The sequence below is a fragment of the Alexandromys fortis genome, unplaced genomic scaffold (genome assembly GCF_014885135.2).
Source record: "Alexandromys fortis isolate MF-2015 unplaced genomic scaffold, M_Fortis_MF-2015_v1.1 scaffold_343, whole genome shotgun sequence".
Lineage (NCBI taxonomy): Eukaryota > Metazoa > Chordata > Mammalia > Rodentia > Cricetidae > Alexandromys > Alexandromys fortis.
The window spans coordinates 461,433-475,463 of record NW_026068262.1 but is presented as its reverse complement, the minus strand read 5'-3'; the positions used below and the strand labels follow the sequence as shown (position 1 = coordinate 475,463).

At 44.1% G+C, this 14,031-nt stretch overlaps 1 protein-coding gene across 1 annotated transcript in view; it reads right to left on the bottom strand.

Moving 5' to 3' along the window:
• Positions 1–6,263: 6,263 nt before the first annotated feature.
• The window catches only part of Vopp1 (VOPP1 WW domain binding protein), a 76,000-nt gene continuing 68,232 nt past the window's right edge, over positions 6,264–14,031 (bottom strand). Inside the window, exon 5 of the mRNA XM_050131806.1 lies at positions 6,264–8,696. Within this exon, the coding sequence (XP_049987763.1) occupies positions 8,506–8,696 (191 nt within the window). The 3' untranslated portion in view covers positions 6,264–8,505. The remainder of the gene's footprint in view (positions 8,697–14,031) is intronic.

Below are 14,031 nucleotides of genomic sequence, written 5' to 3'. Positions count from 1 at the left end.
ATTATAATCATGAAATTTGAAATAATGGTAGGCCACAAGGAAGAAGAGGACTCGATTTATTCATGAGACAAGGCAATAGAGTGTTCATGTTATTTTATTTGGTTGGCACCACCCACAGTAATGCAAAGAAACTGAGACAGCGTGATGAAGGTTAATGTTTTACTCAAACTTGTGAGTTGGCAAGAGCTTTCTGCTCCATAGACATGGGTTCTAATGGCCTGGGAATGCTCAGCAGGACCCTCTGCTTACAGACCACAGGGAGGGAGAACCTTTAGGTTCCAATAGGAGACTCTGGAAGAGCCAGCCTGATTCACTGGTTTCCTAAATCTGCAGCCTGTGTGGCTCTGGCATTCTTCCTGGGGCTGAGACAGGAGGTGCAGAGTGCAAGAACAGTGGGTTAGCTAGCATTGGCCACACATTATCCAAAAATCACTGCTTTGGAGCAATCCTGTACACTGTGAAGATGCGCTGCTCTCACTGTTAATAAAAATAGGATTGGTCGATGGCTAGGCAGAGTTTTAGGGCAGAGAGAATGCTGGGGAGAAGAAAAGTGGCATCAAGGAGATTCCATGAGACACAGAGCAAGCAGGACTGGAAGCACACAGATGAGATAAATGAGCCTTGGGGTAGCACACAGATGAATAGAAACGGGTTAATTTAAGTTATATGAATGAGCTAGCTGAAAAGGAGAGTAAGCTATCAGTTGAGCACTTATAATGTTAAGTCTCTATGTGGTTATTGGGGGGAGCAGCTGGCAGAACAGGAAAGTACGCCAACAAATCACACTCAAATTTTGCACGTATAAAATATTAATTTCAAGTAGAAAAGTGTGTTTATAGGCCCCATCCAATGTGACTGGTCTGTGGCGCAGGCATCAGGGTGTTTGAATGCTGCAAAAAGTATTGGAGGAAAATGGGCTACAGAGATTTCTATCTTGATCCTGAGTTCTTCTGATCCAGCACAACAGCAAGCAGTGTTCTCTCTCTCTCTCTCTCTCTCTCTCTCTCTCTCTCTCTCTCTCTCTCTCTCACACACACACACACACACACACACACACACACACACACACACACACNCTCTCTCTCTCTCTCTCTCTCTCTCTCTCTCTCTCTCTCTCTCTCTCTCACACACACACACACACACACACACACACACAGACACACACACACACAGCACTACTTTAGGAGCATCTCTCTCAGCCTTTATACTCACCCCCCAGGGGCCACCCTCAGCAGCTCTCACCACTGTTACCTGCACCGCTTTGGCTCCTCCGTCCACATGGTGGGCAACACTTGGAGAGCTGTGAGGCTTCCTGTGTGCCTTTCTCAGTGCTCCTCACTTCACTGTCTTTAGCCCTGACACGTTTTAATGCTTTCTAAACACTGGTATTCACTGTAACACTGTGCTCCTTCCCGCTCTCTGGCTTCTATAGCTGGCACAATGGGCTGGATCTCCAGAGACACCTTAATTTCGCCCCCTCCCCGAAAATGTCTAGAACCCTGAGAGAATTTTTTGTGCTTTATAAGTTGAAAGAACTAAGATTTCAAAATACCAAGGATTGGTTTTGCTGAGAAATGCCTTCACAATTAAATGGGAGGGCTGGTGTAGTACAAAACAACTCCAGGGTCAAACATGGAGCAGACAAGCCTCTGGATTCAGAGTCACAGTCACATGGACTGAGGTCAGGGAGGAAGAGGCAGCACAGCTGTGTCTTCTCTGGCGCCAGGAAAAGCATCTGCAGGGCGGTGATAAGCAGCTGGGGTCTCTCCAGGCCCATGAGGTTTTGCATTGCACATTATCTCCCCATTTATTTGGATGGCAATTAGTCTAGGCAGCTTTGCATTAATGTAACACAGCAAAGAAGACCAAACTAAAACAGGTTTATTTTGGCTCTGTTTTCCTGGTTTCATCTCACATGGATGGGTTGGTCTTGTTGCTGTGGGCTGATGATGAGGTACTAACTCAGGCAAAGGCACATGGTGGAGCAGAGCCGTTCATCTCATGGCCAAGGAGGAACATATTTTTCAGCCTTAGGAACTGAGGTCCTGATACCCACTTTAAAGATGTGTCCTTAACAATCACAGGATCCCCCACTTGGTCCTCCCTCTTCAAGTTTCTACCACAAGCCAGGTGTGGACCCAACCTTTAGCACATGGGACTCGGGGGCTGAGTATTTTAGATTCAAAGTGTAGCAGAGATCTAGTGAGGGAAAACCACAAGGGCTAAGAAGATGTTTAATAGGAACACTGAGTAACACAAAGTCACATCTTAAAACTGGGTAACCATTTGAGTAGCCCACCACCCAGAACCATGCAAGAGTCTCACCATTCAGTGCGCCTCACTAAGGTAATGGATGAGCTTCTAGCTACCAATGTGCCTGGATCATTGCCAGGCAGAACCCACTGAACTCCCTCAAGGTATTCTTCCTTCACCACCATGTGTGCCCTTCCTGTCCCACCTCTTTTCTCATCGGCAAATCTCACCAGCCTTTTTTATATTACAGAGATTACTCCATGTTTTTGCTCTAGCCCTTTCTGTCTTTTGTTTGTTTGCTTTGACAGCTATTGTGGCTATTTTGAAGCTCACTGGAATTTGGAAAGAACAGATGAAATTGAGCCCTAGATTCTCCATCTTAAGTCATGACCTTTTTCCTGGGAGAAGTTGGCCAGAAGGGGTGTCTTTCCTGTCTAAGGTAGATGCAATGCAAGTGGGTGAGCTTCTTCTGTCTTGTTTCCTGTTCTCCTAAAGGGGTTTGAGTGAGATCAGAACTTTCTAAACCTATCCTTGTAACACCCCTAACCTAACCAAATAAAACTGGTCAGTCACCAAAACACATTGCCTAAGTCACTGTTCTCTTGCTGTGAAGAGACATCATGACCACAGAACATTGAACTGGGAGCTGGCTTACAGTTTCAGAGATTTAGTTCATTGTCATGGTGGGAAACAAGGCAGTATGCAGGCAGACATGGTGCTGAAGAGGTAGCTGAGAGTTCTTGTAAGGAGAGGGTCCCTTGTTTGTCCCGGCTGCCCGGCTAGCTTATACTCGAAATAACCACACAGAAACTGTATTCATTAAAACACTGCTTGGCCCACTAGCTCTAGTTTCTTATTGGCCAATTCTTAATTTAAACCATTTCTATTAATCTGTGTATCACCAAGTGACTGTGGCTTACCAGCAAGATTCTAACCAGTGTCCATCTCAGGGAGAAGATCCATGGCGTCTCTCACTCTGCCCTTCTTCCCAGCCCTCAGTTCCGTCTTCTCCGCCTCCCTAAGTTCTGCCCTATCAGGCCCAAAGCAGTTTCTCTATTCATTAACCAATAAGAGCAACACATGAACAGAATAGCCTCCTACACCAAGTTCTACATCCAGTTCAGTAGGTAGCAGGAAGAGGAAGAGTCTCTGGTCCTGGCTTGAGCTCCTAAAACCTCAAAGCCCACCCCCAGGGACACATTTCCTCCAACAAGGCTATACCTACTCCAACAAGGCCACACCTCTTAGTCCCTCTCAAGGAGTACCACTGCCTAATGACCAAGCATTCAAATATATGAGCCTATGGGGGGCCATTCTTTTATTGGGGGGTATTCTTATTAAAACCACCACACAAATTAAGGAGCTTACAAGATGGCTCAGTGGTCAAGACACCTGCCACATAAGCCTGACAAGCTTAGTCATTAGATCATTAGATCCCATGTAAAGGTGAAAGAAAAGAACTTACTCCACAAGGTTGTCAGCTGACCTCCACATGTATGGTATTACATGGGACACACACACACATTTAAAAAACTAATACATTTAAAAAATGGCTAGTTAATCACTGAAAACTAAAACACTTAAATAAAAGGTCTAAGCGTCACTGGGGCCTAGAACTCTCTCCCAGTACTTGAGAGTGAAGCTACAGAGTAAGGAGGTAGGCACACATGCCGAGTGACAAGAAGTAAGTTCCTGTAGCCAGGGAAGGACAGAGGTAGACCCTTCCCAGATGAGGTGACATGTTTCACATTGAATGATCGATCTAGGGGTACTGCAGATAAAACTTCAGAGTGGCTTTAAGAGTAATTGTCAGTATAGGTGGCCAGACCTGGCCTATGGGTTGGAGGATGGCCCTACCACAAACTATCCGGTAAAGCATTGCTACCAGGTCTAAACAGCCCATAGATGGGCAGGTGCCACAAATGCATAGGGGTAGCAGCAAGAAGATAGTACCAATTCAGATGTTGGTACTCTAAGGGCTGAGACTCCCCAGGGACCCATGGAGGCCTGAGAGGAAGTAAGCAACAGGTAGTATAATACTTTGCATTATGACTATCCCCACAAGGCCACGTGTAAAAGTTCAGTAACCGCCCATAGTGCTATTGGAAGGTAGTGGAACCTCTGGGAGGTCGACTGTAGAGGGAGAAACTTGGGTATCTGAGAGATGCCCATGAGAGGGGTATTTGTAACCATCGCTCTATCATTCTTGAGGTAAACAAGGCCTCTTTGATTCCATGCTCTTTCTATGATGTGTTATGGGCAATAGGCCCAAGTGACCATGGGTTAAAATCTCAAAGACTCTGAGTCCAAACCATTTTCTGCTTATAAGATGATTCTCTCAGGCATTTTGTCACAAAGCATATTAGCAGTGCTCTGAAGAAATCCGAATAGGATTGAGCCCAGAAGTAGTAAAAGAAGGGGAGGGCAGGGCAGTGAGCACAAACACATTAAAACTCTCTCAAAGACTATTTCCTTATTCTGCCAGTGACTGTCAGTGCTTTAAACTGTAGCAGAGAAACTGTCATAAAATGCACACTAGCTACTAAGAAATTATTTTAAAATACCTGAGAGTTACCGAAAACAAGTGGTGGATTTATGAGTGTTCTCAATATTTTTTTTCTCTTTTGTGTATTTTAAATTATTCATAACAAAATATCTCAATACATTTTCCTGTGGTCCGGCATTCTAGGAGTCCTGGAGTCAGGGTTAGTTGTTTCTATGCTCAGTCTGTTTAGAAACTGGCAATTTGTTTTGTTGGTTTTCCCAGTTGTTTATCTGCAAGAGAGTGTTAGTGTATTGCTCATACCAATCCTGTCCTCCTGGGCTCCACTGTTCCTCAGAGCCTCAGCCTCCTGAGGAGCTGAGAGAGCGACTGTGTACAGCCACACAGTCTCTTACACCCCCACACAGTGTCATTCACACAGTGTTTAAGGCCATTTCACATCTGTACACTGCTTTGAGGCTGCCCCTTTAATTATGAGTTGATGTTGAACCTGAAATGGGTCACTGTGAGTTGTACCTTATTGATGACTGTATGTAAGCAGTATAAACAGACCTTTGAAAGTCCCATGTACTGCCATGTTTCCAGCATCGGTACCTGTCAGATGAGTTATTCTGTAATAAGCAGTGAAGAGCACACTGATAAAAGGCCCAGCCATAGCATGCAGAACAATGAGATGGAAAGACAACAGTTTAATTCTTCCTCTGGAATCACCTATCCTTAGATATAGTCTTGAGCAGAAGGACTGAGATACCTCCACCCTGCCCTCCCCGCTTCCCCAAGAGGATTATAAAATTTACAAGTCTGTATAGTAGAAGATAATACAGAAATAAGATGCTTCACAAAAATGTTCAGTGAAAACAACACGGTCTGGCAACGGCCCTGAAACAAATACCCCAGATGTGGGTCTACAAGCAGAGAAGGGATCAGGCTTCTAAGACAAGTATTTAAAGAAGCAGGAATATAAAACTCTAAAAACTTTGTCATTTAGCAATTCACCCAAAATGGAGCTTAACTCTGGCAGCTAAATCATCAGTCATATCCAAGAAGCACAGTTCCTGATTATATGGACCAGGACATTTGCAGGCTTGAGGTGAGAATGGGGCTCTGTTGTCTTGCCTGTCTTGGACTCCTGCACTCATGCAGTCCTTGGGCCTTGGGTCTCTGAGCAGCCGAGAAGACACCTGTGGACACCACATCCAGTAGTACTTTAGAGGGCCAACTTCCTGCAGGAGAGCAGGGCCACATTCCTGTCCCCAAACAGCACCCCCTGTGAGATAAACACTTCTGCTTCTCACTTGCCTCCGGTGACTTTTTCGTGTCTTGATTTTTAAAGTGTGTCATTGGACCAAAAGGCACGCAAATTCCTGGATGACATTTAGCTTCCAGCTATGTAGGTAGGGAGCACCATCTACTCAAGCCCACTTCCCATATGAATTCATGGTATAATTTCTCATTAGGAACTTCATCGCCATCCCTTTCCCGCACCCCAACAAACAACCACAGCACATGACCAAATTCACTTTTATTTTTGTATACATAGGAAACAGGACCCTATCAAAAGAGAACAAAGAAGAAATAGGAGCCCAGTATTGCCAGGAAAGAGCATGCGCAAGTCTGCTTCAGGTCTGGCCCTGAGCACTGCTCTGTAGGACCTCAGCACACGTAAGTGGAGCTGCAGGAAAGGGCGAACATTACTGAAGACAAGAAAACAAGAATGCTGGGGACTGTCCCCAGAAGTGCAATTTCTATAGTCTTTGCCCGTGTTTACGGCTGAAGGAATTCCAAGGCAAGCTCCATGGCAAACAAAATTTATCTGACACAGACACTGGAGTATAAAATTGCTGGGCCCTATCAGTCGCTCAGTTTCTCAAAAGGATTTGCTATCAAAAAGATAAAATGTAGTCATGGATGCTGAATGCCTTGATTCAGCTGTCCCCTGGTGCAGTCAACAGGAGCAGCTCTTACTGTGCTTATTTTTTAAAAGGAACAGAGGAAACTAAAATTAAAACCACAAGGGAGCAGAAATGCTTGGACCGTGTAGTTGTCTTGATTGTAAACAGCAGACATTGTGCTTTGTTGTCTTGTTTAAAACGAGGACCCAAACCTGGAGGGGTACTGGATCCAGGACAGGATGCAGGGATGCCAGAGACACAAGGGTGCTCAATGATATGGGCAGCAGCACTGTGTCCACGAACTGCCTTAAAGGGTGTTCATTCCTTCCCTGGAATTTCTATGAAACTGTCTACCAAGTCCCCATGCTTCCTGTCCTTAAAACTAAGCCTCTGCTGCTACTGTCCTGATTCCTGAACCCCTGCCCCATATAAATACCCCAAAAGAGCATGACACCATGCTTCCTGGTCTCGTAGGTGGTCAAGAACATTCCAGGAATATGTTTGGATACCCAATCCAATGAGTAAAAATTTATCAAAAGGCTCTGATTGGTTCATTTAAAATGTCAGTACCCTTACTCCCAGCCCCAGTCCCCACAGTACGACACATAAAGTAATCTAGACATCTTAGCTATACTGCCTTGCTCTTAGTATACAAGGTCTCAATCTGGGTTTAAATACACATCAACATGACTAACTACGCAAGGGAACGCACTCCTTACTGTTAAGAACTCCCTCCACTACTTGTAAATCTATGGGTGAGCTCGGATTCTCACCTGGGAAACAGCATCTCTAACTACACCTTCTTTCTCTAATTTGGTTATGTGGTCTGTGCAACTAAGTAGGTTTCCACTGTATCCAGAAACTTCCCATCTTCTGAGTCTAGCACATCCATGCTAGAATCAAACACAACCCTAGTTCTTCTTCAGGATTGCTGGCCCTGCTTTGCTGAGCTCTTTCAACTCTTCTCTCCCTCTCCAAGGGTCTGTGTAAACTAACCAGTCTACTGTGTCTCCTGCTCCGAACTGGCCACGAAAGCCATCACCAGAACTACCTAGGGGAAGGGTTTTGAAGCCCTCTGGGCAGTGACCCCAAGGGCTCACTCGCCATCTGATCTTGAAGGACAGGACTCTCACTTCAATCAATGCAGAAAAAGAAAAAGGAAACTTTTCTTTTTCCATCTGAAGCCACAGCATGATTCATAAAATGCAACGTCTCATTTGGAGCAGGGAGTGGTTTTTCCTAACTTAAAAGACTTTCCTCTCTTTAATGGTCTTTAGTTAACTGCAGATGTCCAACTGGGGCCTGATTCTGACCCTCATCTTGCACTGGAAGCAGGATACACTTGGGTCTTTATGGTCCCTATAGAGGAAAGCCTATTTTCAAAACGTGAGTGGAGGCCAAGCAGCTTTAGCAGCCTCCCCGGCACATTTCCACTGCTTCTATGAGGAGAACGGGCTAGGACAGTGGACAGCGGCCATTCAAGCTTCTCTTCCCACTACCACATGATGTGAGTCTTATTGCACCTGACCCCTCACCTGCCCCGACATAGGCTATGCCTTCCTTTCCTCTTAGCCTCTCTCCCGAGGATCTACCCTAGCCACCACAGGAATGTCAACCTTTGGGGACTGCTGCCACACTCTCTCAGAGAGCACAAACTACATCAGAAACAGAAGCGACAGAGGAGACACAGTATGAAATTTAAATGTCCTCCACAAAAAACTTGAAAGAGAGCTGGCTTGCTTTGAAGATATCAAAGAACAGTTGCCCTTGGACCACCCTGTCAGCAAGTATCAGTGAGGATGGGGAGGACACACAGAAGGGCCTGTCCAGCCTCTTTGCCTTGTGGGTAGCATCTTGCTACTTGTCCTTCACCACCTGTTCATAGGGAGGTGGAGGTGTGTTGCAGTAGGAAGGAGGCGGTGGGTAGGTTGTGCCTCCGTGAGGTGAATTGGGTTGGACCTGGAAAGCCATGGCCATGGTATTGCCAACAGGATTCATCCCGGGTCCTCCAGGGTCAGTGTAATATGGCGGCCCCATCTGCTGTGTTCCTGAAAGACAAGATATCCGTATGTGAGTACAAAAGAGAAAACCCCACCATTTGGCACATCTCCGTACTACCCGGCCCATTGTGCCCCCACCAGTCACTATACTGTCTATTAGGAACCAAACAGTCCTCGAGACAGTAAACAGCTAGATCAGGTAACAAGCCAGAGAAACACGTGGTCTTTCCCTCAGGGAGCACAGTTCCTCTGGAGAGGTGTGTTGCTGAGCTATCATCAGTCTCCAGAGCGCAATAAAGTACAGGAGTACGAAAGAATGAGGGAGTGTCCTAGGGAGACACTGGCATCCATCACAAACTCCGAGAGCTGAAAACAAGGCAGCTCGCTTTGCTGGAGCCGGTGAAGTACGTGCTGGAAGTGCGGTTTGCTGGTGGAAGCTGGACCGCGGACAGTCGTCACTGTGCCCTGGCTGTGAGAAGATCCCCTAAGTAATCTGTTGGCCCAGATTTATCATCGTCCCCCCAACACAGTTTGAATACAATTTACCAGAAATTCACTGTATCTGCAGGTGAGGTCTCCATTCCTGTACCACTTTATGAAGACAAAGGGTATCTGTCATCCAGGTGGGCCAAAGGGAACTCCCACAGGCCCATGCTGGGTATACCTGGCAGTTTCCTGATATATGCCTCCTCCTTCTTTGACAGCAGGAAATGCCTATTATGTACACTGAGAGGACCAGAGGAAAAGGATGGGGGACCCAATTGCCTGTGACAGGTGGGCATAGGGAAGGCTGCTGTCTCTGGGCTAGAGATATTGCTTGGCCTGTGTTTGTAATGTCCCCACAGTGGGGCTGCTCAGATTAACACTGGCTCATGGATTTTGTAGGGATTGGCAAACTGGATGTACCTTAAATTTTCACAAAATATTTGACATAGAGATACATTTATGATGTTAGAAAAGCATAACAAACAAAGGGTGGGGAAGATATATCACACAGGGGAACAGAAGGAAGATGGATCCATGTTTGACTGAGCCGAGATGCATACTCAGGGAAGTAAAGGCAGAAAGACAGCGATGCATGCATGAAACCCATGGAGACAAGGCTGACAAGTTAGGCAGACATCCCCAGACCTCAGAGAGACAGTTTCAAAGACCTGTTCCCAATGTGCACATGATTCTACGGAAATGAAAAACACTTCAGAACTACAGTCAACTGCATCACAAATGATACAGTAAGAACAAAAGTTCCCAAGGAAACCAATACAGTCAACTGTAATGGACAAATATGCAACCCAGGATTACAAATACAGATTAAAGCTGCGAACCAGAGCAAAACTGGACAAGACTTTCAGGTGAATGAAGGTGTTAACACAAAAACCACAGCTCTCATCTCAAAGGGAGTAAGAGATAGTTTATCCTGGAGCCTAATCCGAGTGACCACGGCCCAGGAATACGGAGCTAGGTCACCCAGTTTCTGTGTTCCAGAGTGGAAGCACTTCCGAGGGCTTTTTTTTTTTTTTTTTAAATGGGAGCAGAACAAAGAAAGTCATAAATCAAAGAGATTTTAAAATAAATTGGTGGGTACATCAGGGAAGTAGGTTACAGCAAGACAGATGGACATTTGCGACACCATTCTTCGCCTTGCCATTGGTGGAGAAAGGGGTTTTGCTAATACATTTCAAAGGTTTGTATCTGTTTATCAGGATGTTGGGTCTGATGCAGAGCTGGGCAATGAGTGGCTATGAAGGGAGCCAAAGATGTCACAAAGAAGCTGTAGTTGGGCTATGATCAACAGTGGACGCTCCACCATCGTTCACAGTTCTAACCGGTTATCAGCCCATGTGAGCGGCTTCTTCCCAGGGGTTCTTTTTACCAAGGATAAAGATGAAGAACTGTTTAGGAAATTTAGTCTGTCTTTTAGCACAGACTTTGATCAACTCCAAAAAAGAATATAAAAGAAATTAATATATCACCTCAATTACAAAAATCCACAGTTTGAGAACTATAAAATAGGTTCATCTATTTCAAAATAGTTAATGTTCTGACATAAGCCTGGGATCTAACCGCTGTGTTTACGGCAATAAGATGTTCTAGAAGGAATTGGGTTACTCTTAATAACATTTTGTGATAAACTTAATCATCATTCTTGTTGACTTTTCAACGTATTGAAAAATCTCAAAGCCTTAATGTACCTTTGGTCAAATATTCTCCCCTACCATATATAAACACATTTATATAACTGGCTGAACTTGTTCTTTGACAATTTCCCACGTGTACAAAGTGCATTATTTACTCCCACTCAGCCCTTTCCTAACTCCCTCCTGTCACATCTGCTACCCTTCTGTCTACCCATCCCCATTCTACATTCATACCATTGTTTTGCAATCCTCTTATTTTAACTAGGTCTATCTGTGACCACAAACATTGAATTCTTTGAAGTCTTTCAATTCCTTGGAGACATTTACTCTTTTGTTGTTGTTATTGTTTGCCTAATGTCACTCTCAGTATGTTGTCACTGGTATATAGGAAATCAATGACTTTTATGTGCTAACTGTGTATCCTGCCACTTCACTGAAAGTGTTTGTCATCTACCTAGATATCACATCAGCTATGCCAATGCCAATAGGCCAATCTGATGGAGACAATGCTTCATTTGAGGGTTGCTCTTCCCAGGTAGGCAAAAATAGCCACCACAGTGATCAGGAGCATGCTATGCATACATGAAGTTGAGAGAAGAGCATATCATGTCACATGGGGTGACAGAGGAGCACTCCACGGGCTTGTCCAGGAGAGTGTACCATGTGTAAATGGAGATTTTAGATGGAGGACATAAGCTTTTCTAGCGGAATGTTTTTTAACCAATGTACATAAGGTAGGAAGATAGTATCCTGGCAGATCTGAAGAAAACAAAAGGCAAGTGTAGTGTAGGTGTGGAATGAACCAGAAGAGAAGCCGTAATAAAGATCAGAGTCAACCAGGCAACTAGAGATAGGGGAAAGTGAGAGACAGAAGGTCTGTGTGGACCACAGATAGGATTTCCACCTGAGGAAAGTGGGAAATATTTAGAAAACCGAGAGCACAAGTTCTCACTTCTGTTTCGGCTAAGGCTGCTTTGTTAGAAATTGACAGAAGCAAGAGGAATTGAATACCAAAAGACAAGGTCAGTTAGGAAACGCTAGTGTCCATCTGAACAAAAAATGAAGAAGATGGGAGAGCACCATGCCATTTTATAAAAAAGACGTTAGCATTCCTGAATGCAGGGGCACCCTCAAACCAACCTCCTATGACACACAGGATGCCTATATTATTCCTCCAGCCCTAACTATCTCCCCCAAAGCAGCCTTGTGTGCTTTCACTTTGACTTGGAGGATAGTTTAACTGTCAAAGCATCACTCTTGGTGTTCATTTTGTAATGGTTTGTATTAGTTAGCGAGACACCTAACCACAACTGTGGGATGACATACTTACAGAACTGAGACATCAAAATTGTCAGCAAACTATGAATGCAATCACCATAAATGTATGACTTAAAGGAATGAAATCTCATCTCTCAAAGAGACTAAGTACCACAACTAACTACTTCATTTAAAAAGGTGACATTAGAGGAAATGATTTTTATGTAAATGACAGTAATACCACAGATTATATTAATGGCTATTCTCCTCACCATTAGTAGCAGAGCCATCCTATAAAAGATTCACACACTTCCTTCTTTACCAAGTGCTTCTTTAGGTTGTTTTCTCATACAATTGTATTATTATTATTATAATATTTGTAATAGTAGTAGTATCAACAATATCCTGCAAATCTCTAGTCAACCTCAAACTTGCTAAGTAGTCAATAGTGCCCTTAAAACTTCTGACCCTTCTGCCTCTACCTCTTGAGTATTAGAATTAGATCCAGAAACCCCCATGTGTGGTATTGTGTGGGGCTGGGGACAGAGTCTAGGGCTTTGTGAATATTAGTTAAGTAAAGTAACTGAGACACATGCTTAGCCTCTCCTCATAAACTGTGTGGTGAGCCTTGTTCCTGACTGTGGAGTTTAGTGTTGTTATATAAATTCCACAAGGAACAGGCACAGTTTATCTTTGATTTTTATGACCTAGACTATCTCCCTCATGGTCAGTCACTAGTTCACCAAGCTCTATGGGAACTCTGGTCTTTCTGAACCCAAACTCCTTTTTCCCTTCATGATGTGGGAGTGATTTCTTATTAATAAAGAAACTGCCTAGGCCCATTTGCATTTGATAGGCCAAAGACTCAATCATTATACGTCTTGCGTCAGGGTCAGGTATCCCTATTTGCACAGCCTTAGTAAGTCTTTGTAAAAAATCACTAAAAGGTTCTCTCAGACCTTGTTTAATTGTGACAAATGATTCCATTCTCTGTCCTGGGTCTTGTACCCTGTCCCAAGCCCTTAAGGCTGCTGTAGTGCATATGGAGAGTGTGTTTTCGTCCAAATTAGCTTGTTCCTGAGGGTCAGAAAAGCGTCCTTCACCTAGAATTTTATCTAGGGAGATGTCACTTCCCTTCGCCTTTTCTTGCTGTTCTAAAAGTCTAGCCTCTTGCCTGAACAAGCATTTCCATTTTAAGTGCGGCCCACTCTCAAGGACTGCAGAGCTCAGCTGGAGCCAGTCCAATGGCGTAGCTCTGCTTGTGGATGCCCAAGACTTTAGCATCTCTTTAACAAAAGAGGAATGCATCCCGAAAGTCATGACAGCCTGTTTAATTTCTTTGAGATCATTCATACGGACATGCTCCCATGTATCTTCCTTAATGACCCTAGGGTTTCTGGAACCAATCACCTTCTCTGTTGTTATTACTGGAAAGGCAGGTAGAGCTGTAGGTAGAGATTTGTGGAAATTGTCCCGGAGGGATTTACCCACAGATGTAGTTAAAATTTGCCTTTCTACCGTTTGTTCTTCTTCATCAGAATTTAGAAATTCCTCAATCTTTTCAATTCTATTCACCATTGCCTTCTGCAATGTCTGTATCTCCTGTCCAGAATTATGTTCCAAAGCCTTCATTGAGGATTCTAAAGTATGAAGTTTGTCCATTAGAGATAAGTTCTCATCTTTGGACATAATTTTTATGGCATAAACCGTGCCTTCTTGTATTGACAATCTTTCTGCCAATCTGTCATAAGCTTTAGACAAAATCCGATAGTCACATTCAGCAGTTTTGATTCTCTCAGTTACTATTTCAGTTCCTACAGAAAGGGACTGAAGCTTACAACCCAAATCAGCTGTTCCCTCTTCCATAGTAATGAGTTTCTCCTTAATATCAGCCACTAATGTTTCAGTTCCTACAGAAAGGGACTGGAGCTTACGATCCAAATCAGCTGTTCCCTCTTCCATAGTAATGAATTTCTCCTTAATATCAG